The sequence below is a fragment of the Malus domestica genome, chromosome 12 (genome assembly GCF_042453785.1).
Source record: "Malus domestica chromosome 12, GDT2T_hap1".
Lineage (NCBI taxonomy): Eukaryota > Viridiplantae > Streptophyta > Magnoliopsida > Rosales > Rosaceae > Malus > Malus domestica.
This window is the reverse complement of record NC_091672.1, coordinates 30,919,750-30,947,464: the sequence shown is the minus strand read 5'-3', so window position 1 is coordinate 30,947,464 and position 27,715 is coordinate 30,919,750. Positions and strand designations below refer to the sequence as shown.

At 38.7% G+C, this 27,715-nt stretch overlaps 5 protein-coding genes across 7 annotated transcripts; all 5 read right to left on the bottom strand.

The window, feature by feature from the left end:
• Window positions 1–317: 317 nt before the first annotated feature.
• Window positions 318–3,025, bottom strand: LOC103451094 (U-box domain-containing protein 9-like). Its single transcript, XM_008390527.4, has 2 exons — window positions 2,453–3,025; window positions 318–1,619 (listed from the first exon to the last, which is right to left on the bottom strand). Exons 1-2 carry the CDS (start codon window positions 2,774–2,776, stop codon window positions 540–542), a joined length of 1,404 nt encoding a protein of 467 aa, XP_008388749.2. The 5' UTR covers window positions 2,777–3,025; the 3' UTR covers window positions 318–539.
• A 3,650-nt stretch (window positions 3,026–6,675) lies between these two features.
• LOC139189932 (U11/U12 small nuclear ribonucleoprotein 48 kDa protein-like) lies at window positions 6,676–7,359 on the bottom strand. The gene has a single exon (XM_070809210.1). It carries the CDS (start codon window positions 7,357–7,359, stop codon window positions 6,676–6,678), a length of 684 nt encoding a protein of 227 aa, XP_070665311.1.
• Window positions 7,360–11,132: 3,773 nt separating this feature from the next.
• On the bottom strand, window positions 11,133–20,979 carry LOC103451095 (probable UDP-N-acetylglucosamine--peptide N-acetylglucosaminyltransferase SEC). Its single transcript, XM_029090176.2, has 28 exons — window positions 20,608–20,979; window positions 20,161–20,306; window positions 19,947–20,045; window positions 19,799–19,849; window positions 19,410–19,526; window positions 19,220–19,276; window positions 18,588–18,707; window positions 18,378–18,440; window positions 18,205–18,283; window positions 16,587–16,696; window positions 16,439–16,492; window positions 16,283–16,350; window positions 16,061–16,163; window positions 15,432–15,634; window positions 14,937–15,033; window positions 14,465–14,536; window positions 14,252–14,328; window positions 14,036–14,152; window positions 13,860–13,944; window positions 13,435–13,602; window positions 13,089–13,199; window positions 12,920–13,006; window positions 12,698–12,825; window positions 12,506–12,588; window positions 12,177–12,282; window positions 11,922–12,068; window positions 11,611–11,731; window positions 11,133–11,522 (listed from the first exon to the last, which is right to left on the bottom strand). Exons 1-28 carry the CDS (start codon window positions 20,765–20,767, stop codon window positions 11,409–11,411), a joined length of 2,943 nt encoding a protein of 980 aa, XP_028946009.1. The 5' UTR covers window positions 20,768–20,979; the 3' UTR covers window positions 11,133–11,408.
• A 966-nt stretch (window positions 20,980–21,945) lies between these two features.
• On the bottom strand, window positions 21,946–26,058 carry LOC114820079 (probable leucine-rich repeat receptor-like protein kinase At5g63930). Of its 3 annotated transcripts, XR_011573726.1 has the most exons (4): window positions 23,445–25,790; window positions 23,220–23,343; window positions 22,503–23,109; window positions 21,946–22,372 (listed from the first exon to the last, which is right to left on the bottom strand). XR_011573726.1 is itself a non-coding variant. In XM_070809255.1 (2 exons), the coding sequence occupies exons 1-2, from the start codon at window positions 25,435–25,437 to the stop codon at window positions 23,021–23,023; spliced, it is 2,307 nt and encodes a 768-aa protein (XP_070665356.1). In that variant the 5' UTR covers window positions 25,438–25,579; the 3' UTR covers window positions 22,883–23,020. The 3 variants fall into 3 exon arrangements, 1 of the variants encoding a protein (XP_070665356.1); XR_011573725.1 differs by having other exon boundaries at window positions 22,503–26,058; XM_070809255.1 differs by lacking the exon at window positions 21,946–22,372 and having other exon boundaries at window positions 22,883–23,109; window positions 23,220–25,579.
• On the bottom strand, window positions 22,035–22,782 carry LOC139189931 (probable leucine-rich repeat receptor-like protein kinase At5g63930). Its single transcript, XM_070809209.1, has 2 exons — window positions 22,503–22,782; window positions 22,035–22,372 (listed from the first exon to the last, which is right to left on the bottom strand). Exons 1-2 carry the CDS (start codon window positions 22,780–22,782, stop codon window positions 22,035–22,037), a joined length of 618 nt encoding a protein of 205 aa, XP_070665310.1.
• Window positions 26,059–27,715: the final 1,657 nt, after the last annotated feature.

The window sequence follows — 27,715 nt, the reverse complement described above, 5'->3', positions numbered from 1 at the left end:
TTAAGGACTTTATCCATTGCTTAAGTATTGTATTATGAAGGAAAAGAGATCCGAAATAATGCAATTTGGTGTGGTCAACCTGCCGACACACTTTCAAATTTTAGGGTGGCAGAAACAATGGAGGCCCTACAATCATCATTCAGTCACAAAATCCAAATGAAACTTATTATATTTATGATGGCATTTCAAAAAGCCAAATACAATACACAGCTGGCACAAACCCGAAAAATGTAACACGTGACGGGAGAGATACTAACAGTGTGATATGCCACTGGTTCTCCCTGAGAATCGGAAAAATGAGCCGGAAAACACAGAGAAACAAAATGTACTAGTTGTGATTTCTTTTGTGATCAAAGAGAGGAGAAATTCCAATGGCCTTTACATTTCTAGAAATGGACCAAAACTTTGCCTAGGAAAATTTCAAGTTAAGTGTACAAATCTGTGAGCTCTTTTCTGTGTACAGGTATACATGGAGTATAGTACGAACTACGAAATATACGACATTTACATGGGGAAATAGAAGAAAAGTTCGATTTCTGTCAAGCTGTGTGCGTTATTGAACCGGTCCTATTCAGTCTTTCAAGAATTCCACTCGCCTTTCTCTTTGCTCTCGAAGTTCCGGTCTGTACAAGTCTAGAAAATGTACCTCTGGTCATTTCCTCTTCCTTAATTTCCTTCAGTTTGGTCCGGTCAGCAAAACAGATAGTGTAAAGGATTGCAACACAGTTCTCCTTGTTGCGCTCGCAGTCGCTCTCCCTTGTGATTCCAATCAAGCAAGGCACAGCGCCAAGCTCACACATTTCCTGAACAGCCCTCTGATGGTTGGAAAGCATTGCAAGTATAACTAAAAACTCGGCAACTAAAACATGATCCATTATCTTTATCAGAATCACCCCGACTGCTCCAGCATTGATGGCCCTTTCCTTATTTTCGAGGATAGTACACAGGCTGAATACTGCCGAAGCAACATCCTTCATTGCTAATGGATGCCCCACGTCTAAAAGGTCAATCAAAGGTTTCATAGCACCGGATGCTCCAATAGTAATCTTGTTGGAATCAATTGCTGATAATGTGAAGAAAGTTGCGGCAGCATTGCTTTTTGTTTGGACAGTTCCATATTCCAAGGATTCAATAAGCAGACGGATGACTGATGCGTTCTCTGCGACTAATCTTTTGTTATTGTCATGAATTGAGAGGTTTAGTAGTGTTGTGATCAGATCTTCTTGAAGATCAGGATGAGCATCAACCTGTCCCGGTGAAAGTGGATTGAGCAATTGCGGAATGGTCTCAGTAGACTCACCAAAAAGTGCCCGAAATGATGAACTTCGCTTTGTTAGCAGTCGAAGCTGTTTTGCTGCTGCTTTTTGATCAGATAGAGATGATGACATTTTCTCAAGCAGTGAATTCAGACATCCTCGGTCTGCATTGGTGACAAGTTGCTCATCAATATCCTGAACAGGTTTCGGAAGCTCAATTTCATGCTCCCTGCACCATTGTGAAACCATTTCTCGAACCAGGTGATTAGGGGTAAGGACAGTATGAGAGATGACTTGCTTGGTTTGAGGGCAAGTTCTGTGGCCTTCGTTAAACCACCTCTGGATGAATGGTCGATCAAACGTCTGTAATCAAATAAAGATACGTAAAAAAATATTAGAAACTGCATGAGTTCAAGGTGCTATTAAACAAAGCAAAACATCGGACATGCAAGCAAGCGATGCTACCATATTTGCAGAAGCGGTGATCTGATCCTAAATGATTCATAAACGCTACAAAATGCTAATACGTAATTGCTATATACCTACTTTGCATATGCAACGCCAGTACCTACCAAAATTGGCGGTGCCGTGAACAATAGCAAAACCTCACTGATCCCTCTCTTTATAAAGTTCGCTTATTCATTGAAAAGTTTATTCATTGAGGTTTTATAATCACATCTCATCTCAGAAGTTTCATTCAAGCAACAATCCGGATTTGATCAATGCAAACAGTTTGCGGAAATAAACGAACAATCCAGATTTGATCAATGCAAGCAGTTTACAGTATACCAAATGAACACCTACAGAATTTTCCTTTTGGATCGAACAAATTTTCGACTTTTCCCAATACAGTGGAGGAAAGGCAACATGAGTTACAATATATATATATATATATATATATATATATGTATATATGTATGTATATATATGTATAATAGTTTTAGATATCTTCATATCATACACAATTAACAAAGAACGAAGAAATCACAGAGCAAATTATGCAAGAACAAAGAAAAACCAATTGAAATCCTAATTTCAAAAATAAAGAACCAATCTTCATACCAGAACACAACGAAAATCCCAAATTTAAGAACAATCCAAATCTTCAAAACATGAAATTCTTGCATGCAAATTCGAATTAGCCACGAACATTTCAAAAATCAAAAGAAAAGTAACAAAATTTGTGAACCTGATACCTCTCCAGTGGCCAAGACAACAGGGTCGGCCATGAGCTCTCCGGAAATGGGACATCTGAATTCTTTAGGGATGACTACAGTACCGCCGCCGCCGCCGTGAAGCTTGAAAGAGAGAGACTTTTTGGACTTCAAGTCTTTCAAATAAGACAAGGCTCTGATGGCCTCGTCAGCAGTCTCGACCCTGTAGTCGTCTTCATCGACAATGGCCTTCACCAGCCTCTCCAGTTGCTTCTTTATCTCCACAGCCTTCGCCTTCGCCGCCACCGTGGATTTGTCGGCGTCGGTCACAGTTCCCTCGTCGGAGACCACACCTTTCCTGGCCATTTGCGGAAGAAGAAAAATTGATATCAGGGGTTGCTGTTGCTCTGATTATTCGTTTAAGATGAATGGGGTTTTCGTTGTCAGGGAGATACAGGCGTCGAGAATTGTGGGCTGCTGCTGCATCGTCTCATCTGTCAGAGGAGAGAGAGAGAGAGGAGAGGAGAGAGAGATGCTATGTTTTCTTGGATTTGTTTTTGTTTTGGTTTGTGTGTGTGAGTGACTGAGAGGAAAGAGAAGGAAGGAATGTGACGCAAAATTCAGTTTCAACCTCAACAATATATGTACTTTCCTGTCGCTTGCTCTCTTTCTTTTTTTTTTTTTTTTTTTTTTTTTTTTCTATTTTTTTTTATTCTTACTCACATAGTCCACAATACTCTTTGAGTAGACTATCTCCAACTGAATGAAGGCCAAATGACTTATTTTAGTCCTATAGTTTTATAAGAAATTATATTTTAATGAGCAGTACCAGAACATATTTTATACCATCTCCAACCGAAGAAATTAAATGGTCATAGGCCATACATAACTCTTTGACAACAAATCATCTCCAACCGAGAGAGCCAAAGGGTCAGAGACCAAATATAATTTATTATTTTAATTAAATTAATATGGTTAATTAAATTAAACTAACATATTAAAATAAGGTTTTCAGACATATTTTGAGTGCCACTTGTCACCAAATGAATAAGCCTCCAATTTCTAATTTTTATATAATCTCAATAATTTTTTTGATAGGATTTCGAGTAACACGTGTCGCTAATGTAAGTAACTCTCCAGATTTCTTATCTTTATGTAATCTCAATAAATTTTCGGATAGGATTTCAAGAGACACGTGTCGCTAAAGTGAGTAACTCTCTAGATTTCTTATCGTTATGTAATCTTAATAATTTTTTGGATAGGAATTCGAATGTCAAGTGTCGAGATGTAATTGGTTGTGCAAATTTTAGATAAGATTCTTATTTGCGTGACACTTCTTATTTTCATATTTCAATATTGTAGGAATGATGTAGATATTTATAGGAAGAAAAATTAGATTTTTTTTTTTGAAATTCGTCCAAAAAAAAAAAATTCAAATTCCAACCGTAACTTGACGGCAGCATGACGTTAGCTAGCTATTGCTAGCTGGCGCAGAAAGTTGTTGGCATTTAGATGGGCCTAAGCTGGAGGGCTGGCAAAATGTCAAGTTTGACATTTTGGAGCTGGAGGGCTAGCAAATTGTCAAGCTTGACATTTTGGCGTTGGAGGGTTGGCTGGCTGGTTGGTTGGAAATGGCCAACCCACTGGCCTGATTTGAGGGTTTGGGCCTGGTGGGGCCCATAAGCCCTTTGGCCTAGCCCTCGGTTGGAGATGATTTTCGTGTCATTCTAAGCTATTTTTAGCCCTATGACCTTTGGCCGAGTTGGTTGGAGATGACCTAAGGAGAACTTTCATTCTTATTTTTATTTTTAAACTCAGGGTAAAAGAACAGGCAAACTGTTCTAACTAACTCAGGTAAAAGAGCGGGCATACTAATCTGACTAATTGCTAACAAGTTTAACAAAAATGTGCGATATTAGTAGAGTTTGGTGGAGAGAGATTTGAGTACGGCAACCTCATAAGCTAGATGGTCAGACACTATCGCTTGGGAAAAAATTTCATTGTAATTAGAGTTGTTCAATCCAAACGGCTAAAAACGTGGCTATCCGTCATAAGACTCATCGGGTTAGAAAAGCTCCTCTTGTTGATGGTTGCTAGTTGCAGTATTAAAATGTTGTTGCAGAAAAAAAAAATGCTACCATATTAAATAGCAATTTTACATCATCTCTACAAAATTAAACATACTAAGAATACATGACAAGCATTCTTCTTCCATCTACATATTTCAAAGGGGTAAGATGAAGCCAGCTTTCCCACAAGCACTGCTTCCGATTTGTATGAACTCATCGAAACGATTCATCGCAGAACTGCATTCCATGAGCAAAACTAAACTATTGCATAGAAATAAGGGTCAGAGCAACAGTACCATGCTTCATCCAGTTATGTCATCGGTCACTCTCCATGTTGACAATACCACATGATAGAGATGCATGGAGCATGGCGCTTCCCTTCACGATTCATGAACTTCTTCAACATTCTAGCACAAAGCAGAGAGATACGGGTATCAGAACATTCAATTCAACCATGGCACCACATGTATTGCTGTATGCTACAGCACCAGAGTAGAAAGAAACAAAAAAAAGGAACCATCCCCCGGAGGGGAGGAGGACGGAGAAATCGTTATAACGATGCTATTCTTTGCAATCCAACAACAAACCTGCAGATTGAGATCTGATAACCATGGCCTCTGTCATTTATGACCTTGCTGGTCTTTGGTAAGGATTTATATATAAATATATATATAGGAAACTGTTATTAGCATTTCAAAATTCTCATTTTGCACTCCTTGTCTATATTAGAAAAAAAAATACAATTGATTCCCCTAAGACAAAAATGCACATGCTTGGTGCTACCGATTTTTCTTCAAATACGTCGCTAGTTAGATAGCGACTAATTTCGTATGAAGTCGCTACCTTCATACCGTCTTCTGTTTTCAATTTTTTTTCTTTTACAGTTTTTTTTTTGTTATTTTTTCTTTTATTTATCTTATCATAACAACAAACTATCGTATTCATGTTCTTCAAAATATATTTTTTTCGTGAAAAATCAATTATAATTCATATTTAAACACTTGAAATCAATGTCAACTAATATGGTGGGTTTCTAAATTGTTCCATTGACTCTTCCATACCAAATTGTATATCTGCTTTTTATTTGTTATTGTTACAATTTTTTCTTTTCATCCATCTGTGTTTCTGTTATCTTTGAGTCAAAATGAGGCGTACAATTCAACCAGCATGGAATTTAGGGATTTGGGTATAAGAAAAGTTTAGTTTGTATTGGTGAACATTGGTTATGAACTTTGATGAACTCTGAAACAAATTCCGCTAATCTTTAAAGCTACCGAGATGAGTAACAATGGCTTCAATTTTGCTCATCTTACTGATGCTTTCTTCAAAATTCTGTGTACGATACAAAAAGCTTTTGCCAACTGAATCTAAACAAAAGTTTAACAAATTACAAGCGATAAAAAGCTCTGTAATATGAAATTAAACTACTACATAGCATTATTTGATCAAACTATAATACATTTTTGTACAAGAACCTTTACAGCTAGAGGACTTTTGAGCTTTATGATTGGTCTTTTCGATGAGATATAAGTCGATTTGATTTGGTTTGGTCAGAGCGAAGTCTAGCGCAACAGAAAATTCAGAGAGGTTAGCGTGTAAAGAAACAGGATTAACATGTAAGAAGAGTTTAACAAGGTGGTTGTGTTTTCGCTGACTTAAATAGACTAACAATTGCTATATGCGAGACATCACAATTGCAAGTCTACAAATATGCACTCTGATGTGCTCATCCCAACCAGTTAAAGGGAATCGCTATATCTTGAAATACTAGAATGGGCTATCATAATGAACTGATGTAAGTACTTAATACTGACAAGAGGATGCAGTAAATAACAATCTCAACTGTGATGTTAACTGACGAGGGTAAAAAAACCATGATGAATATAGGAACAACCATGCCGGTACGAACAATGTTTTGTTATCAACTTATCATCCATTCAGAGCAAGAATGAGGGAAGAAACGAGCGCAACTGAAATATTTATATGCGTAACAGCTATTTAGATTAAGGATACAAAGGAGGATACAGATGGAAGTTAAAATTGCTGAAGCCTGATGACCTCGTGCTGCAAAATTTGGTCAATAAACCATGTCACGAACAAAATATCACTTTCAAATTCAAGTGAGAACATACCACAAGTACATAAAAGAAAATCAAGAATAACTTACCGACATGGCTGTCAGATTTCTAATGGTCATCAGGAATTTTCTCTTTTTTCGGAATGTTTGCTTGCTCTAGCATACTTTCTGTTAGTAGAGAGATTGTCTTCATATACGTCACGAGGCTCCAAAGGATCATATCTGTCATCAAACGTATTTTGTTCCATAGAGTTTGAACTGTGATTCTCATATGTGTACCTGTCCCTTCTAACTTTTGATTTCTGATGAGAATTTGACTGAGAAGATGATCTATTATCTTTATACTTGGATATGCTAGAAGATGACATTTTGGTTTCATGATGCTTGGTCTTTGTCACCTCCAGATCATCTCGTTCTCTGCGATTGCGAGTATGCCTGTCTGACCATCCATGATCTCGGTGACTTTCTGGACTTCTCGAATGATTTCCCGTATCATGCATGTCCCTACTTACACTTCTCTGATCTTCTAGATATTCATGGCGTCCCTCAAGACTACGTTTTGGTTTTTCGCAATCCTCAGAATAAGTATTCATCGCAGTTGCAGAAAGAATAGCATCACTAGAATGAGATTGTTTCCTGCTATGATACGGGGTACCTCCTGCTGACTCATAACTTGTTTTTGTCGCCTTCTCAGCATCCATGGTGATGTCACGAGCTGATGGTTGCTCAAATGGAATGCTCCCTTTCCCTTCAGTTCCTTTCTCAAAGCAGTCGATCCCACCACCTTTCTCGATTTCCTCCATGTATACCTCTAATATATCCCTCATTTTCTTCAGAAAGTGTAGAAGTAAACATTAAACGCTAATAAAAATGTCAAATTATTTTTATCTCCATTGACCGAGTTTGAAACATACATCATACATTCGAGGATTACTGTTGTGGTTATAAGAACACTCAAAAGAAATGTTCTTGATGTTTTACCAGCCCTCGTACCTTCCCTGCGTTATTGCGTGGTATCTTTAGTGTCAATGTCATACATTAGCAGGTAGAGAAGCGCAAATGTATCCTTTTAAGTCAGTTCTTTGTATCTAGGTTTAATTTCAAACATCGAGGGCTTCAGATGAGGTTTTGTTTGAGTCTACTTATAAAATAATTTTCCTTTTCAATATTTTGTTTGTTTTTCTTTTGTAAGAACTCAAAAAAGCCACAAGAAATAAACAAAATAACAGAAATTCTAATATTTTATTAACCAAAATATACTTGTTGTGCAGAATGAAAATTATACAATGAATACAGAAATTAATGTTACTAACTTGATTACAGAACGTAGAGGTTAGCGTAAAAACTATGTCCTTCGAACAGTATTTTCGTCCCACTCATGTGCTTGTGGTTCTACGACGTCTGCTCGACCAGGATTCAACTACCTAATTCTACAATCCGCATTGGATTCTAAACTCTAGCGAATTTGCTTTTTGTGTGTTTACCCTCTAGAAATTCGTACAGAAGAAAAGAGCAAGAAAGGATGATTCATTTGGAAACTGTGATTGCAGATATATAGGTTGTTTCAAACCCTTTCAAATACCAGTTCAGTGTATTTGAAGGTACACAACTCTTTCTAAGAGCTGTGTCTTTTAATCAAAACGTTTTTAATTAATAAATTAATTAAAAACTTAATTCGAAAATTAAAATTAATGAATCAGATTAATTTTAAATTCTAAGGCCCAAGGCCCTTGTCTTGATTAATTAATATTAATTGTATTTAGACTATATTATACAAGCCTAATCCACACAACTATAAGGCCCAAGCCTTCAATCCATTTCCAAATGGCCCATGTTGTAATTACTAGACTAAAGCATTAAATCTAGGGGTGTGATATCCACACACCCCTTTTTATTTCTCACACACCCTTCTAATTTTTGGTCGTCGGATCGGATGAAATGAAGAAGATCAACGGACATAAATTAACAAGGGGTGTGTGAAAAGTAAAAAGGGGTGTGTGGATAGCACACCCCTAAATCTATATAAAGGCCCTTGAGAATCTTGTTTTCCCAATGTGGGATAAGAGTCTCAAAACTTCCAACAAATATAAATTGCGCCATTGGTATGATCCCACATCGGCTACATCAGAAATGGTCTAGTGGTACTTAAATCCTTGGGGTCCTCCCACCTATTAGGCTAGTCTTTTTGGTTGGGCTCTTCCCTTGGGCTTAAGTACCTAACATTGGTATCAGAACTTAGGTTCCCAGCCCTACAAAGGGGACGACCTGAAAAGAGCTACGTTAATGGGACGACCAAATTTAGGAATTTCGGGCTATTACTAGATTTAATTTTCATCTAATTAAAGCCACACGTTAAAATGCAATAACCACTTGAAAAGACAAGATCTTTAATCATGAACGAGATACTCTCTACACTGTTGAAATTATTTTAGATCTATCTGAGAACCTTTTACTTAATCTAAAATGGCAAGAAAGAATCCAGACTCCCAGCAGAGAGAAATGAGCTGAATCTATTTAAACGAGTATCATGTCTCTGCTAAGTTATCTAGAAATAATGATATTATCTGGTAACTGGTTACGTGATTTCTCCCAATGAATCCCATCATGGTCTATAATGGGTTTGTACTGACTTCGGTTTTTCCGCTCCTCATGAGCTCTCTGTGATAGATAATCATGATCAACCACCATCACAACAACAACAACAACAAAGCCTTTTCCCGTTAAGTGGGGTCGGCTATATGAATCCTAGAATGTCATTGCACTCGGTTCTGTGTCTCGTTCTGGATTCATTTTCAAAAGGATTCGACGTAACCTAGGAGTGCCGGCTGTCGACTACTTGACGTCCTCCCCCTCCTCCTTTATCCGGACTTGGGACCAGCAATGTAAGATAAACTTACACAGGCGGAGTTAATCATGATCAACCACCCTACAAAGAAAATAGGTTAATATAAAGATTTGCAGCACTGGAAGATCCCTGGCCTTTTCAGTTAGTCATAATATTTGTTCTTATAAATTCTCGTGTTTAATATTTGTTTCTATTTGCCCCCTCCATTACGCTTCAACTAGATTTTCAACGTATTAAAAGAAACCTGAAAGCAAACTCAAGGACCTTTCATGCAACGCCGCGACGGCTGCTGCAACCTGGGACACAAATACCACCCTATTGATAATGTTTTCCTTCATCATGCTATCCCCTTCACCATCTGTGCTTAGTGGTTTCAAAGCTTCAGTATTCCTAATACCGTTGCCATCGGCATCCAAATTCGATGAAGCCTCTTCTAAAGCAGGAGACTCTGTCACCTGTTGCTCCAATGGGAAAATTAACAAGGCCATTGCAGCATCTGATATGCATTTCTTGAGAACGCTTATGGCAAATACTTTCCCATTTTGTGCACCATACAGTATGGAAAGCTGAGAGGCCAGCCACGTCAAAGCTTGAACCAAAGTGGGACACTCAAAAGTTCTCTCTCTTTGGATCTCCTTCCTTTATCTTACTTAAAACTTCCCTTAAAATAGCCTTCAAGCACAACCGGAAAAGTAAAAGTATATGATCCCTCATAGCGACATCAATCACAACTCCAACTCCACATTGTGGTGAATTTGCAGACACCCATATGGCTAAGTCACATTCTCTAACCACACCCAACCCCAAGATGGCACGAAGAACGCAGTACGAGTACATACAAGGAAACTCATTCCAGCCCTCAACTTCGGTTTTAATAGCCCACAACTCCGATGGAAGAATTCTACACCACTCTTTGTCAACATTCAGCTGACAAATTAGTGGAAGTGTGAACATTCTGTTTATACCATCAAGAGCAGAAAAATTAACGAAGGTGGGGAGGATTGATGATGCGTTCCAGCTTTTGCATAATTCGATTGAAGATGGACATAAGCCACTTCCGAGCTTGTATGCTTCCATAATTAAGGAGATGTGTAGGAGGGGTCAGTTTGATGATGCATTTTGTTTCTTTAGACAGATGAAGGTTAAGGGACATCCCCTAACCGACCGGTGTATACAATGTTGATAACGATGGCTGGACGCGGAAGGCGGTTCGTTGAGGCCGCGAATTACTTAGTGGAAATGTCTGAAATGGGGTTGATGCCGATGTCGCGGTGCTTTGATTTGGTTGCTGACGGATTGAAGAGTTGTGGGAAGCATGATATGGCTAAGAGGATTGAACAATTGGAAGCATCTCTCCGCGGCACTTGATGGGGCAACATCATGCACTGCCGCTTATGCTCGCGGAGAGGCACCTGGTTCACGGAGGGCATGGAAGAATCGATGGCCTCGTTGGTACTTGATCGAGGAAGTAACGATGCAGTTCTCTGTTCAAAAATATATGCAATTTAGGTTCAGGTTTTGTTAGAAGGGCTAGAAGCCGTTATTGACAACCAAAATCGCTTCCGACTGTAATCTAGCTGCTGATGTTTCATAGACTTTACGCAGATAGTCGAGATGAATCCCTTGTAATGCTTCTCCTTCATGTTGTAGGGCAGAATTTGCTTGCAAACTGAACACAAATCGCGATTCAATTTCCGGCAAAGTTTTGGTTTAAGTGGAAAGAATGGAAAATGCATCAGAAAGATTTCCGTTGACGATCGAAAACGAGAAGCACAAGAGCAGTGTGGAACCAATACATTACCAATATGTCATCTCCATTATATAAGATACGTACAGATCGCAAGATTATATGGTGGAGGGGATGGTGAGGAGGGGAGCAAGCGGAAAGACGGACATAGTGAATACGGCTACGTCAAGCAAATCTCTCCTTCGACTCGAACATGTCCAGGATTTATCATTTTGTGTGATACTTACGGATCTACAAATTCCGTCTCCAACTTCGACCGTCTATCTATCGTACGGAAACTCTAAGTTGTTCTCGGTGACTTTGAAATGATGCGGCTTCTGGCCCGAGCAATGCAGATTCCACATTTTGAAATAACTCCTCTCCAGATTCCTCACCTGCAACAAGTTGTTTCAAGAGATTATTACTGTGCCTTCTATTTTTTCCGAGTAGCCACTATGCACAAAACATGTTGCTTTAACTTACCCAGCGTAAGGTGTCAAACAGAGGACAAGTCAGCCGGGCTGCCTTGAGCTTGCTGGTAAGAGCACAGAGCTTTGGGGGATTCAGTGCCAGAGACACCGCCTTCTCTTCATACTCTTTCATGCTATGGGAAGTCAAGACAGGAAAAGGAAATTGTTACAAACTCATTTACATGTAAGACATAAGCGTCCGGTGAGAAGACAAGAACAAAGTGACAACTGATAAGGGCTGTGGGCAAAGGGTGGATGATAAAGGCATCATTTTATGAAATACTTGTATGTCGAGTCTCAAGGTTGTCTGTACAAAAGACGTACCTGCTAACAATCATCTCGTCTCCCAGTCCAGTAGCGAGACACAGTGATCCAGCAACCCTGGTAGCCATCTTTTCAAGGGGAAGGGTCACCATTGGCAGACCTGCCCATAGAATATCCGTGCCTGTTGTATGTGCATTGCACAGAGGCCTAAAAACAAACAATCTCAAACAATCAGAAATTCTAGCTTACTATGCGTAGTAAACAATGAAAAGAGAGACTTCAGAATTACGTTGAATCCAGGGAAAAGAAGATTACGTGTCAAGGAATAAATCTGCCAATGCACTCCGCTTGATATGTTCACCTTTCATAGCAACATCTGTGAAGATGATTTGGTCTGGCTGCACTCCTTGAGCAACAGCATCTGAATAAAGTCAAATAAATAACAAAAATGTCATATAAGGGTCCACTTTTTTGGGTGAAAAGACAGCTCAAGGCCCATTATTAAATCGTTTTTACTCCAGACCGCAAAGGTTGTGTTTTCTCTTTTACTCGGATTGGGTATTCAGAAAACCTATATGGTTGCATGAAAGAGGTTTAAAGGAGTTTGATCAACTCATTATAAAGTAGTAAACCATTCCACTTACATGCACGAAGTCTCATTTCACCTGGAGCTGGGAATCTGAGGAGCCAAAGTGCACTGTTGGGTACACGTTTAAGAATATTGCACCTAGATCACATAGAATCACTAGTGAGATGACAAATTATGTACAATCTGTACTAATGTAATTTTTTGTTCTTCAGGAATTGCGACTACGTGAGGAAGATGATGATATTACCATGTATTAAAGATTTCAGGATCCATTTTGTACAACTGATTGAAGCATGCAAATATAAATTTATCCTCGGGCAGACCATAACTGGATCGCTTCTGCCGACAGCTTGGTTCCAAAACATCTTGATTTTTCTGAACACAACATTAAATGGTGATTCAGGTTCCATGTAACTTCGCTGAAGTTAATAAAATAACAAAACAGACTAGAGAGCATATCTACACCAACCTGCTTGTAATCATTCACAAAGTAGCAATGCGGGAGATGAACAATCTTCTCGGAGTAAATATGTGAGAAGCGCAAAGGTGAAACAAACTGAAACAAAAGAAACAGCATATCAGATAAACACATTCAACTAAATTAAGCTAACCAAAACATAAGGTGGCCCAATTCAAACCTCATCAGTGACCAAGTAATCGATGTAATTTGCCCCTGTAGTACCAGGGAAACCCATATATGAAACCTGAATAGGTGCTGGCTGCATGGCAAATATTTCATTTCTTGCACCCTGCATGATGAACGTGCCATTAAGTCATTCCAACAAGTACAACAGATATAAGATACAATAAAAAGCTGAGTGCATAAAAAACTACAACTAGTTGATGTAGTATACCCGACCATATTTATGAGCAAATAATTACACAATGCGTCACATAAATAGGCACAAGTTCAAGGTCCTTACAATAAGCCTCATCAAAGATTATTTAAGGACAAGAAAAGAAATATCAACAGATGAAGCATACCTTTGTATAACCATTAAGGTTAATTAAGATCTGTATCTTATCTTCATTAATCATTTTGGCAATCATATCTGATGACAAAGATGAGACATCCATAAAGTGCTCTGCTTCCGACTGGATGCGTTGTCTCCATTCCGTTCCATCATTTGGACTCAAGGCATAACAGAAAACCTATATCAAAATGCTTAGTTCCAGCACGCAGTAATTTACTTTGAAAGAACCTATAAAGGTCGTACCCAGTGCACAAGGCTCCCGCTTTACGCAGGGTCTGGGAGAGGTGAACGTCGGCTAGCCTTACCCCCATTTATGGAGAGGTTGCTCCCAAGTCTCGAACCCGAGACCTATCGCTCATGGGCGAAGGCACTTGCCATCGCACCAAGTGCGACCTCTTACTTTGAAAGAACCTATAAAGTACAAAAATTACAAACCTCAACATTGTCCTTATTATGCATCCCAAACACAGATCCCATAAGATGTGACAAGGGGTGATTACCAAAATCACTGCTTACATATCTGCAAATCAAGAAAGGTCCTCATACAGTTAAAGAGATGTATAGCTCTGACAAATAAAGAGATTAGTCTTAAGCATCCTGTCAAAACATACCCAATCCTTAGTCTCTGGGGTCCACCATTACGCTTTATAGGGATTGGAGCAGGATGGTTGAAAGGAGAAAGTCCAAATCGTGATGCCACTATGGAGCAGTGTGCAGCATATTTACGACTGCAAAAGAGAAGACAAAATTGTGAATGAGAAGAAAAATTATTCTTGCTGTTTAACTATTGTTTCTTAAAGCCTAAACACTGAACATAGGGGCGATACCTAATTTCAAGTGCCAGAATTGGATCAATCGGATAGGCTATTGCATGGAAAGGTTGCACACTAGGCAGAAGAGACATCTGAAATAAGAAGGTAGCATTCAAGTGACTCTTAGTAAAGTTTTATAGTGATGATAATGAGACTGAAATAAGATTAGAAAGGTAAATTATCAGTTTTATAAAATAGAGAGTATAATGATAACAAATCAAGACTGACATTAATCTGCCTCCTGATTATGCCTTCAACTTCAGAAAACATTTTGTCGCGGTCCTCCCAACTGCATACACACTTCAATGTACAATCATATTACATTAGTTTACATGTAAAGACATCAATGCTCAATGCACTGCAACCAACAGACGGAATTTAACACATGCTCCTCTACCTCTGAATACTGCATATATGCCTTTATATTTCAATTCTACTTATGTAGTCTAAATCAACCTACATAAAGCCATTTCTATGGTCACGGATATATCCACACAACTCCAAGAGTTTGAAAGAGTACAGGTATTGGTGCATGTTAACATTTGTGTCGAGTGTCCAAGAGCAAACCGACATGCACACAATTCTATTAGTGCACTAAATACATACTTTCATAAGTAGAATTTAGATTAGCGCAAATTTCACAGCCAAATCACATAAAGAATTCTTGTCAAATACTACTTCCTTGGAATTCAGATAATACCTGTAATGTATGTAAAAGATTACAAATTGCCTCTGAAAAATCAGGTCGAATAATCAATGCCTGTTTATAGCTCTTAATAGCAGCCTCCACATGTCCACTGCAAGATGAGTTCAATAAATGTTAATTCCACTTCCACACAAGGAATATGATGGTTTGAATGTCCATCCAAGGCATCAAGCTACTTTACTAAACTAAAATTTACCCAGTTGGAGTTTGTTGGGACCCAAAGATTAGATTTCCTGGCAATTAGGCATTAACTCTAAATTCTAACAAATGAAAGTAAATTGTTCCCTCATAGACTCCCAAAGAGCAGTACACCCATCAGTACCACCCACCACAGAATCAATTTGATTGAATTAAAAGGATCAAAATAGGAATGACAATCCTGAAGGAATTTCACTTTGTGTCAGAGTAAACCAACTTTTCCCAGGAACCTGGCATATTAAACAGTAGACAAAAATTAGGGCGCCAACAGTGAAAACTGGAGTACCATACCTATCCTTGTAAGCTGACGCCAAATTTGCATGAGCTTCAGCCATAGTTGGCCGAACAGATATTGCGTGTATGTAGTCCTGAATTGCTTCACTGACTCTACCAATCTCTTTATATGTGTTCCCCCTATTGACAAGCCCATCAGCTGCCAAGGGATCTATGCGGAGAACCTCATTGTAGCAAGAAATTGCATCTGCATAATTCCCCTGTGATGAAAGCATGCACGGTAGAGATTAGGGCAGAAAATGGTGATAAATAAAAATAGATTCAACAAAGTTTTACAAGAAGAAACAGGACTATATATCCATACAATTCTTATTTTTCTCCTTTAGTTTTTATTTCTACTCTTAATCTTAGAAACCGACCGAGCCTTTCCTGTGAGGGTTTCACCTGCATGATTCCTTAAAATATGGTCCGCCCCTCCCCCTAAAAGGCAGCTTTTTTGGAGTGCGGAATTGTCTAGACTAATCTTCAAATATCATGCATCTTTATATTTAAAGGAGCAATTAATTGCAGTACCACCTTCCTTACCACCCTCCCCCCTCTACCCCAACCCCAAAAGATGGGAGACAATCCACGGGGGAAAATACACTTCTTGCATCCATATAAGAAGGGAATTAAGGAAACGATACCTGTTGTTTATAGATGATGGCAAGATTATTAAAAGGAGCAGACAATCCAGTTGTTACAGTCAACGTGGCCTTATAATATTGAGCAGCAGCAGACACCATGTTCCTGCATGTACAGTACTTTTAGTTGTTAAAAGCATGTTCATCATCCAGAGCTAATTGTTTCAACATTTATAAATTATTAATAAATTATTAATAATTCACAAGTATTTCAAGATCACATACCATTCCATATAAATATTCCCAAGGTTGGTAAGCGCTTGTGGATGGTTAGGCTGTAAAGTGAGGCATTGCTGCATGCAGCAACATAAAAGGTCAAGGGGGACAGAAGATTATATGCAAGCAATTCAAATGAAACTTAACATAGAAAGTTGAACCTACATTGTAGTATTGAATTGCTTCATCTACTCTGCCAATGTCTTTAAGAGCATTACCCTTCAAATGATGCAAAAACAAACCAAAAAATAAAGTCAGTGAAAGTTGCAACTACAAATCCAAAAATCATAACATTCTGGCTACGAGAACCAACCAAATTATTGTAAGCCTCCAAAAACCTTCCATCATAAGAAATGGCTTGCTTATAATGTAGGATTGCCAGATCCAGTTGACCTTGTTCATAATACGTACTAGCCAAATTACCTGCGCCAAACAATTCAATTTAAGGTCACATAAAATTCATGAAACTGCTACCACATGACAAATGTATCTTAACATCTGGAAAAAAGAAACGAGAATAACAGAATTCAAAACATGTGTACGTTACAAATACTTATTACGCTCAGATAAGATATGAAAGTAGTCAGTTGACTTGAGACAAGAATGTAGCCAACTAACTCATTTTCTCTTTATGCTTAAAGTAAATGTATTTCAAATTCAAAATGCCAGAACAACGTATTCTAAAAAGGAATAACGATTTCTAATAAGGAATAACCAGGTAATCTAATAAGTAAAGACTAAATAAAAAATAGGGTAAATTACACAAAACTACCTCAAGTATGAGTCTAACCACAATCTCATAACCTCATGTTTTAAACATTGCAATGTCATACCTCAACTTATAAATTCGTTGCAATGTCAAACCTCCGTTAAGTTTTCTGTCAATTTGGCTGTTAAATGATTACATGGCCAGACAACGTGGCATATATTTGTTGACGTGGCGTGTATGGGTACTAAATTTGTGTTATGTAAATAATAAATAAATAAATAAGCTAAATAATTTTAAAATATCATTTCAAATTATTAGGAAAAAAAAAAAGTAATCCAATATTTATTCATCATGACCCACCCTTCCCCAAAACCCCCTAGATCATCCCTTCCCCAAATCCTTTAGCGCCGCTGCCCCACCCTAACCCCACCATCTCTTCCAAAATCCCTTCCCTCTTAGTCCTCCAATACCACAACCACTTTCTCTCCCATCCACCCACTGCATCAACATCTCTCTTTTCTGTGAAATTAACATATTTAAGCAGTGAAACCAAATTCCAAGAACAAATCAAACAAGACGACAGCGACACGGACTAGGGCTGCAGCAGGCGGTTGGCTTCGTCTTCGTTGACGTCGTCTCCCAGCTTCGACGACTCGAGTCGTCGTGTTCGCGTAATTGGGCGTTCATGATTTTTGTTTGTTAGTTGTCAAGAAAAGCACATTGCAATTCCTGGCCCTTGAAACTTCTTCGTGCCCCAGAAATTCCAGGGCTCTTAAGCTTCTTCTGGATCCGCTTCACCAGGTGGGTGGAGAATCCCACGAGTATGGTTAGGAGGGACTGGATAAGATCTGGATTGGGATGGTGGTGGTAGGGGTGGGGCAGCGGCGGTGAGGCATGAGTTGGATTTTTTTAAAATATTTTGGAGTGATATTTATAAATAATTAATTTTTTTTTGTTTATTTTTATTCACATAGCACAAATTTGATAGCCATACATGCCACATCGGCAAATACCACGTAGTCTTGCCACATCATCACTTAACGGTCAATTTAACGGATTGACTAACAGTGATCTAACATTGCAAAGAATTCGTAAGTTGATGTATGACATTGCAATGTTTAAAAGATGAGGTATGAGTTTGTTATGCGACCGAAAATTGAAGGTGAAAATTGTAATTTACCCAAATTATGAAAAGGCCAAGACATGGTAAGTTATTACTCACCAAAAGCCATTGCATAGTTAGGTCTTGTCTGGAGAGCACGTTGATAACACACGATTGCCTCCTGTGGCAGTCCCAAAGCCTGGAAAAGGCAAAAGAAATAGCTTGTTTTTCTCCAACACAAGTCCGCCACTTGCACCTACCGAACCTTACTTGCATTAGGCATGACAGCTTACCTTATAAACATTCCCAAGATTGAGATACGCATCTGGAAAAGCAGGTTTGAGTTTCACGGCCTCCTGAGATAGAAAAGTATCGAAGGAACAGTTAAGAACATTTCTAAATAGGGCCGATATGAGAAATCATGTATGGAAATAAGATATAAAAGAATAAGTACATCACAAAGACAGAAGATGAATAATGGATGAACACAAAATTTACGATACCTTATAGTACTTCAGGGCCCTATTAAGATCACCAGACTCCATGAAAAGACCAGCAAGATTAGACCATGCAATAGCGAAGTTTGGTTGGATACGTATAGCCTCGAGGTAGCAACTGTATGCCTGCACAAAAGGTTAGAGTCTGACTATTTGCAGTCTTGGGGATGGGAGTAACAACAAAACCATCATCTGAGCCCTGGCCTGGGGACAACAACTTCATATCTGTTTGAACTGTGAATTCACACAGTTCCACGCATGAATTATTCCATCAGTGACTTTACTTGATATACATTACAAAAATTTAAATGTTGAACAGAATTAGCATTCCAGTAGACTGTTGCGAAATCCAAAATTATTAAGCCCCCACAAAACTGGGCAGGGGTATAGTTTGGGCCAGGTGGATATTCTAGAGCAGAAGCTCAGACTTAAGTACCATATTCTGTACTGAATCTGAACAGAAAGTGATACAGCGGTATTATAGGTCTAGGGCCTAAGCAAACAGCATGGAAGGTTAGGAAAAACAATAACCAACGGCACTTAAATCCTATACAGCGCAATCTAGATCTTAGCTTCCATTACATATATTTGTAACTAAAACATAATACAAGGCAATGCATTCATTTTTCAAGACTTACCTCTTGCACCAATCCCCGTGCCTTCATTAGATTCCCAAGATTACTATGGGCATCAACCTGTTTTATCAATTTCCCATTGTAGTTAGCTTGCAGATAATATTGAAAGCAGAATAGTGTGTAACCTTGGATCGGACAAAAGAACAACAATAACAGCCTGTAGAAAGTCAAAAATAACAAGATGGAAGCCTACCAAATGGGGATTTAATGCAAGTGCCTGGCGACAACACTGTGCCGCTTCTTCATGTCTTCCTTTCCGCATGTATGCACTAGCTAAGTTTGACCATGCATCACAGAAATTCGGACGAAGCTGCAGCCAAGAAAAAGTAAGATCAATAAACTAAACAAAAGTATTGAGTCTATGAGAAGACAAAGACACCTAACCGTTCAAACTGAAGCAGCACAACTTGAAATTTATAAACAAAGCACATCCAAAAAGTTTAATAACCAAATTAGGGAAATTTGACTCTATAAATTAAAATTACACACTAAAAGAAAACTAGACATCCATTTTTAATCCCTTTATACGATTTGAGGGAATGCAGGAATAATCAGAAAAAAATTATATAATTGTATACGAACCTCAATGGCAACCAAATAATAGCGAATAGCAAGGTCATTATTTCCTTTTTCCTGCATAAAGAACAAACCAACTTTAACATTATGGAAAATTGTTCAACCAGAAAAACAGAAGAGGTGAAACTAGGCAACCATGCATTCACGACACCACCTTCCAAGCATTAGCCATGTTCCCATAACACTCGGCAAAATGCGGCTCAATTCGAAGGGCTTCTTCATTTTTGGCAATACACATATCAAAGTCATGCAACTGCAACAAAATAAAGCGCACACACAATATTAATCAATTTCAGGTTTCCAATTCTAATTGAACGAAAATCAACCATTGGAAAATAATAAAATTACACTTTAATGAATTATTGAACCTGATAATAGATTGCACCCAGAAGAAGGAGATTGTCGGTGCGAATCGGGGTTTTCTCATACACAATTTTGCTATGCTCTAGAGCCTCCTTATAGTTTCCAGCCTTGTACATTTGATGAGCAATAGTCATATGTGCGTCTTCATCAACTTCATAATCAAATAATTCATCAATTAGCATCAACAATAAGAAATTCAAATAATTAACAACAACAAAAAAAACATCTTTGTGATAGGGAACAATAGATGAAAACCCTAACCCTAAAATTCGAATTTTAGCTTTTCTGTCAAAATTCTTAGCTCAAATTAATCACCAGAAGAACACTCATCGATTGAAAAACACCAAAAATTGCAATTCAAGTTTCAAACTTTAATTAAGAGACAATTTAGAAATTCATATTCCGATTGTAAAAAATATTGAATTAAAAAAAATTGGATCAGAAAATGGAACCTTCACGAGCATCGTGATGAGGCTTGAAAGAGACCAAGCTGAGCGACGACGGCTCCGGCTTAATTCCAAAGGAATCATCGCGAGCGGCGCCGAAGTGTGCCCTAGAAGCTCCGACCACCGCCGGCGGCTGACGAGCCTCGCCCTGAACCGTGATCATCATGGTGAACCTCCTCCTCACCCCCCTCCGATCACTACCATCCAACTGCGATCGGACGGCCCACAACTCTCTCTCGAGCTGTCTGGCTCTGCCCCTTGGCTTCCAACTTTTTTTTTGTTTTTGGGGAGTTCTACAGTTTGCGTAATTGGAAGAAGCGACTTTTTTTGGAAGCGGCTTTTTTTTCGGTGCCTTTTTTTGGTGCGAAGAACAGACGACAACGCGACAGAAACAGAAAGAGGGGTTTAAATATTAGGTGGAGAAGTCGGCTGTGGGCGAGGAATCTGGGCCGTCGGATGGGGGATGTGATTGAGATTTGAGATTGGTTGTCGACGTGCCGTATCGGTTGAGTTGTAATTTCCAAAGATTCTGTAACTTATTTGGAGTTTTCACCTAAATACGGAAGAAAAATACCACGTTTTGGACACGTAATCTTAGGCTGACTGATGAATGCAAAAGTGAGTATACTTTTAATTATTTTGGGATAAAATTTCACGTTTTGACGCACATTTTAAAGGAAAGGGATCCTCTACCAAATCCAAACAATGAATCAAAGACTGTATAAAGTTCGTCAGATATAGGATCATAACAGATACAGAGGGGCGTTGGGGGTGTGCAAAAGATGCAGTAGCACAGGGCCTGAATTTTGTAGGGGCCCCAAATTTTTTGATCTTCCTTTATATTACACGTGAGTATAAATTTCTAATAAAAAAAATTAAGCTGAAAAGAAAATTCATCATCATCACAATTGGTTAAGCAAAGCTTGTACTCAATATATTAATTTTCTTCTTTTTTTTAACAATTAAAAACGTATGCACTACTTTCTTCCACTTTTCTATTAAGCAATAAAAAACTAACTTGTGTATTACTTTATTCTACAAATACAAACGTATTTTCGTATCTCTATTTCAGCTGTGCTCCATTATTTTTTATAGATGAACCCAAAATCATGACTTTATTTTGGAGATTATTCAATTAGTAAGTGGGAAGTTTGAATATTGATTGTTGAGCTTTGTATAGATATATTGTCCAACAACATTTTTTTTTTTAATAAGGAGGACTTTTTTATTAAATTCGCACAAGGCCACCAAAATGTCAGAGACGGCCCTAAACACATATATACTGCTTACCGTATGAAAAACGGAACGTGTTATCCCTGTCAAATGGATGGAGAAGTCATAGGGTACATGTACAGGGAGAATTTTATTGTATTTGTTTAGAATCAAGGTTCAGTATGTCTATGGAATTGGTATCATGATTTAATGAATCACTTTCAAAGTGTGTCCTTTCTCCTCTCATTTGACCCAATGAGCATGGAAACAACTTCTCTCATGGTCGGGCGGTCGAAAGGGGACATACTTGTGCACGTCAAAGCAATTTTCAAGACAGTAATCATGTGAGAGACAGTAGCTTCATCTTGTAAATCTAATCGAGCATCGAGTACTCCTGAAGACAACGAATGGTGCAGAAAATAGTTTCTTACCCATGTTACCAGGTCACCGCCTTCCTCTATCGATTGTACAGGCGTTCTGCCGGTCAGCAACTCCAGAAGGACTACTCCGAAGCTGTAGATGTCACATTTTTCTGTGACTTTCAAAGTGTATGCATAATCTGGAAGAAAAGATTATGTATCAGTATCTAAAGCATTAATCATCCTAACTATAACAGAAAGCATTCGGGGGTTATATCAAATCGATCTTCTAAGTTGCATGGTATTGAGATTAGTTAAAAGATAGCTTACCAGGAGCAACATATCCATAAGAACCTGCAACTACAGGCATAGTCGTAGAGTGTGGCATGTCAATCACCTTTGCCAACCCGAAATCCCCAACACGAGATTCAACCTTGTCGTCAAGAAGAATGTTATTGGACTTTATATCACAGTGAAAGATTATCGGTTTGCAATCATGATGCATGTAAGAGCGACCCTGAGCAGCCCCAAGAGCAATCATGAATCTCGTTGTCCAATCAAGACTACAAGATGTTCCTTGAAGCAATTTTCCCAAGCTGCCTCTCGCCATGTACTCGTAAAGCAGAAGATTGCAACCCTGGTAGTAGCAGAAACCGCATAGCTTTACAATATTTCGATGCCTGATTTTTCCTAAAGTTAGAATTTCAGCATGAAAACTGTTATCCACATTGTTCCCCTCCGTGCTGGATACTACCTTCTTAACAGCAACTGTATGACCCGTCGGTAAGACTGCTTTGTACACGGTTCCACAAGCTCCTCTTCCAATTGCAAAGCTCTCATCAATATTTTCAGTCGCCGCAACCAAGTCTTGGAAAGTGAACCCTGCAGCCTTCGGACAAAATTAGATGTCCAAAACCGGCAAAGAGAATGATTTTTCCTGCAATGAAGAAACTACGCTCGTGGGACGTCTCATGACATATACAAGGATTGCAATCAAAATGAGAGAAACACCACCAATAGCTGCTGCGATGATAGCGATGATTTTACCCAAGTGGGGGCGTTTCTTCGCCATATCCGGAGGAAAAGAGAGTGAATATGGTGATGTTGCGCAATCACCAAGAGGCCCGCCGCAGAGTCCTTTATTCCCAACAAAGCTGTCAACGGTCATATTCTGAAAGAATGGTAAATGAGGAATAGGCCCTACCAAGGCATTGTACGACAGGTTGCAGACAAGTAGACTCAAAAGATTCTTGAAAACACCTGGAATTGTACCTGTCAAATTGTTGTTATTGAGTAGCAGGAATTCCAGTAAGATAAGATTGCCAAGCTGAGGAGGTATCTGCCCGGAAAGGTTGTTAAAACTGAGATTTAATGCAATCTGCAGGCTCGAAAGGGAACCCAACTCCGCTGGGATGCCGCCAGAGAATGAGTTGCCACCCATTTGTAGCTCAGTCAAACGTACAAGGTTTCCCAGCGCAACCGGTATGTTTCCGGAAAGATTGTTTTCAGAAAGCTTGAGAAGCTCCAACTGAGAAAGTGTTCCTATCTCACTTGGCAATGCATCTGAAAAGTTGTTATTGCTAAGATCAAGCCGTTGAAGTGTTTTACAATTGAAAATTTCAGGCGGTATCCTTCCAGAAAGAGAATTGGATGAGACATTAAAGGTCACCAACTGTGGGAGGCTACCAATCTCTCTAGGCAGCTCCGATGTGAAGTAGTTGCCCGAAAGGTGAAGCCTTTGCAAAGTTCTACAGTTGCCAATTTCTGGAGGAATGGCTCCCCTGAACTTGTTCTGATCCAACTCCATTGTAGAAAGGTTAACCAGTTTGCACATTTCGGATGGAAAAGTACCCGTGAGGTTGTTTCCAACTAGACGAAGCTGCACTAATGACTTGCAGCTTGTGATGCCATTTGGTATATTCCCAGTGAGCCTGTTAGACCCCAAATTTAACAAAATCATGTTAGAATTTCTGCAGAGATGATGAGGAACTCCCCCTGTTAGGAAGTTTTCGGATAAGTCAACCACCCAAAGCGCGCTATACACTCCAAGGCCTTGAGGGATTACACCACTCAGCAAATTGTGGAACAATTGCAGCATGATCAGTTCAGTCAAGTACTGGATTCCGATAGGAATTGAACCGGTGAGAAAATTGATAGAGAGGTCGAACTTAGTCAGGTTTGTAAGGCTTGTGAACTCATCTGGAATAACACCTGTGAATTGGTTCTTGAAAAGATAAAGCAATTGCAATGCCGCTATCTTACTGAGCTCAACCGGTATCTCTCCTGATAACAAGTTCTCCGAAAGATCAATCTGTGTTACTAGAGAAAGATTGCCAATCTCTCTTGGAACTGTCCCATTCAACATATTTCTGTAAAGATACAACTTCTCCAGATGAGCAATGTTTCCGAGCTCCCTTGGAATCTCTCCCACAAGCTTGTTCTCATACAGGGCAAGAATTTCCAAATTTGTACAGTTACCAAGCTCCTTTGGAATAACCCCGGAAAGCTGGTTACCCCAAAGAAACAAAGCTCCCAAATTCTCAAGCATTCCGAGCTCCTTAGGCATTTCTTCACTTAACTGATTTTCCGCTAGACCAAGAACCTCCAAGCTCTCACATGCACCTATCTCTGTAGGCAAGCTTCCGGATATTAAGTTCTCCCCTGCCCGGAAAGTCCTCAATCTTTTGAGATTTCCAAGAGAGCGCGGCAAAATTCCGCTAAGATTGTTAGAGTAGGCAATCAACTGGGACAGGGATGAAAGATTTCCAATTTCTTCATGGATAGGCCCTGATAATCTGTTGTTGCAGAGATTCAGTACTCGTAAACTTGAAAGCGTAGCTATTGGTTTAGGAATTTGACCTATAAAGTTATTGTCATTCAAATTTAGAACCTCCAAACTCGAACAATTTCCGATGTCTTCAGGTATACTCCGAGTCAGTTCATTGAAAGAAAGATTAAGATAGTTCAGGTGAACCAATCCGCCAATGCTCGGAGACAAATAACCCGAAAGATTCATTGAGCTCAAGTCAAGAGACAGCACAAGTGGATTGTATCCACTGCTGCAATTCACTCCTCTCCATCCACAAGGTGTGAAATCATTGGAATTCCAACTACCAAGATGATCAAACCTATCAACTAATCCGCTCTTGAATTTTAGAAGATATTGACCCTCATCGTTAAGCCCCTCGGATTCGAAAACCAAAAGGGCAGCAACAAGGACAACTATAGTAATCAAGAAACCATATGACATGTTCACCATAACCATCAAATGGAATTGAAACCAATAACCCTTAGTTTGTAGGATTTCAGCACTCACAGCACCACTTTCTCATCAACATTTCCATGATTTTTTCAACGAAAACTAGACTTCGAGGAAGTTAACACAACAAATATGAAGGGTGATCACAAAAGCAAAAGATTCAGATTTGAGAAAGATACAAGGGTTTTGATAACTTGCAGGGAACAATGATTTTACATACCTGGAGTTGATGACCAAAGTGGACAAAAAAAAAAAGGAATCCCATCAAAGAGAAGCAACCAAAACTCAAGGAAGCTGCAAGAAACGCGCTCCACTTTCCCGGGAAAATAAAACTTTCTGGGAAAATTCATTGGATGTTTATGGTTGAAAAGAAAGAGTGGTGCATCATTGCAGTGCATTGCCACCTTTCTAAAGATAATTTTAAAGGATAAAAAGCCAAGTGTTCATTCATTTTGTCACCCTACAGAATGTTTCAGAAGATCCTACTTTGTGTGAATCTGGAAGAGAGAGAGAGAGAGAGAGAGAGAGAGAGAGAGAGAGAGAGAGAGAGAGAGATATTGTTTTAGGAATGGCCGACAAAGCATGCACGAAGCATAAGCTTTTCTCCTCTCTCGCTCCTCTTCCATAATATTTTAGCGTTTCACAAAAGCTAACTGAGATTGTTTCAGTTTTATATTGTTCTGCTGCTATTGTACTTCTTTTAACAGAACAAATTAAGAAATTATACTTCTTTTAAAATGTACTTAAGAGTTTTTATTCAAAAATCGATGTGCTTCTAATAAAAGCGTTTTCAGTGATAATACTTTTTAAAGAAGCATATAAGAACCAACCGATCCCGGGCGGTCAAACCCTTGAGTCTTAGTAAAAGGTTAGTTGGCATGATCTAGTTTTGAGCAAGTCAAACTTGATTATACTTATGGCTGTGCTTGAGTTCGATTCCTAGCATTGATGAATCATACGATGATGATCAGTTGCTGAAATGTCTTTATAAGTCTTTTTGATTTCGAAAAAAAAAGGCTTTCGTGACTTCGCCGTAAAATTTTTTTTTCAGAAAAAAAGTTTTATATTTATGATTGAGAGACACCGCAACATATGTACCACTGCCCCTTTCGGTCGTCGTACGCCTCTTCCACTATAACTTTTGTTTTGTTGTTGTATTTTTTTGGGCTAACACGTAGGTTTTCCATACTTGTTTTGGATTGGAAAGCGTAAATGCTTTATGTTTTTGCAGATGATTAAGCATTTTGTTTGTTTTTCTTTTGCTATGAGTAATTAATGACTACATATATCAAATGAAATTGTGTTATTGGATCAAGAAGTCATGTAATGGTGTACGTGTTTAAAGCAAGTTGCTCTCTCCTCTTGTCATAAATATTACTTTAAAACTTTGAAAACAAAATTTAGAAGAGAGAAAATATCAAATGGCTGCTAAAATTTTTTAGTGACAACCTTCTAAAGATTTTTCGTCGCTAAAGAGGTTGTTCATATTTTGAACGACTGTTTCTGGATAATTGTTTCATCACTAAACGTTTATTTTATTTGGAAGAAAAACGTGAAAGAGAAAATGATGGCAACTGATATGGTTACCTGATTGTAAGACACCGAAATAAAACAGTAAAATTATTTTGTATGTAATTTACTATATTGACCATAACTTTTATTTTGCTTTTTTTCCTTTAATTTTGTTAACAAATTATTTAGATTTTTACTCTTTTTGATCTACAAAAAGAATTTTGTTAATACGTACTGCCTTTATACGAGTTGGACATAGTGGATAATATATACGTCATTGCTGACGATAACCCCAACCACTGGCACACTGTATTGACAGCTGACATGTCAAAATGGCCACCCAAACACAGTAACACTGGCCGGCCGAACCAACAAGGCTGTACGGCCGTACGGCCGTAATCACAAACTAAGGAGTAGGGACCCTTAAAACTGCCTAGGCTAGAAAATTTTCAGTATGTCCAGCACACAGATCGGTACACCACTTGTCATAATATGTAAAGAAAATATATTTTTCAATGTCCTTTCATTTGTATTATAAATGTAACCACCCAGGGTCCCGCCCATGTAATGATTGCTGCATATGAATCTACAGGCCCGAGAGGGACCCAACAGGATCCTCTCCGGATCCTTTTGGTGAAGATCCTGAGGATCCGTGAATTGTGTCGGTTTATCATACATCATGTAGTTAGTTTTTGTCAGGTACTATTTGTGTTTAATTTTAAATAAAAATATTTAAAATAATTTCACCGCACGATGTACGATAAACAGACAC

Coding starts and splice junctions, on each gene's coding strand:
- LOC139189931 (XM_070809209.1), bottom strand. CDS start 22,782: ATGGCGAGAGGCAGCTTGGGAAAATTGCTTCAAGGAACATCTTGTAGT. Junction 22,373..22,502: donor TTATGGATATGTTGCTCCTG/GTAAGCTATCTT, acceptor CTTTTCTTCCAG/ATTATGCATACACTTTGAAA.
- LOC139189932 (XM_070809210.1), bottom strand. CDS start 7,359: ATGGAGGAAATCGAGAAAGGTGGTGGGATCGACTGCTTTGAGAAAGGA.
- LOC114820079 (XM_070809255.1), bottom strand. CDS start 25,437: ATGGTTATGGTGAACATGTCATATGGTTTCTTGATTACTATAGTTGTC. Junction 23,110..23,219: donor GAAGAAACGCCCCCACTTGG/GTAAAATCATCG, acceptor TCTTCATTGCAG/GAAAAATCATTCTCTTTGCC.
- LOC103451095 (XM_029090176.2), bottom strand. CDS start 20,767: ATGATGATCACGGTTCAGGGCGAGGCTCGTCAGCCGCCGGCGGTGGTC. Junction 14,153..14,251: donor ATTCTGGCACTTGAAATTAG/GTATCGCCCCTA, acceptor TCTCTTTTGCAG/TCGTAAATATGCTGCACACT. Junction 13,200..13,434: donor ACCTTAATGGTTATACAAAG/GTATGCTTCATC, acceptor TTCATCATGCAG/GGTGCAAGAAATGAAATATT.
- LOC103451094 (XM_008390527.4), bottom strand. CDS start 2,776: ATGGCCAGGAAAGGTGTGGTCTCCGACGAGGGAACTGTGACCGACGCC. Junction 1,620..2,452: donor TTGTCTTGGCCACTGGAGAG/GTATCAGGTTCA, acceptor ATTTGATTACAG/ACGTTTGATCGACCATTCAT.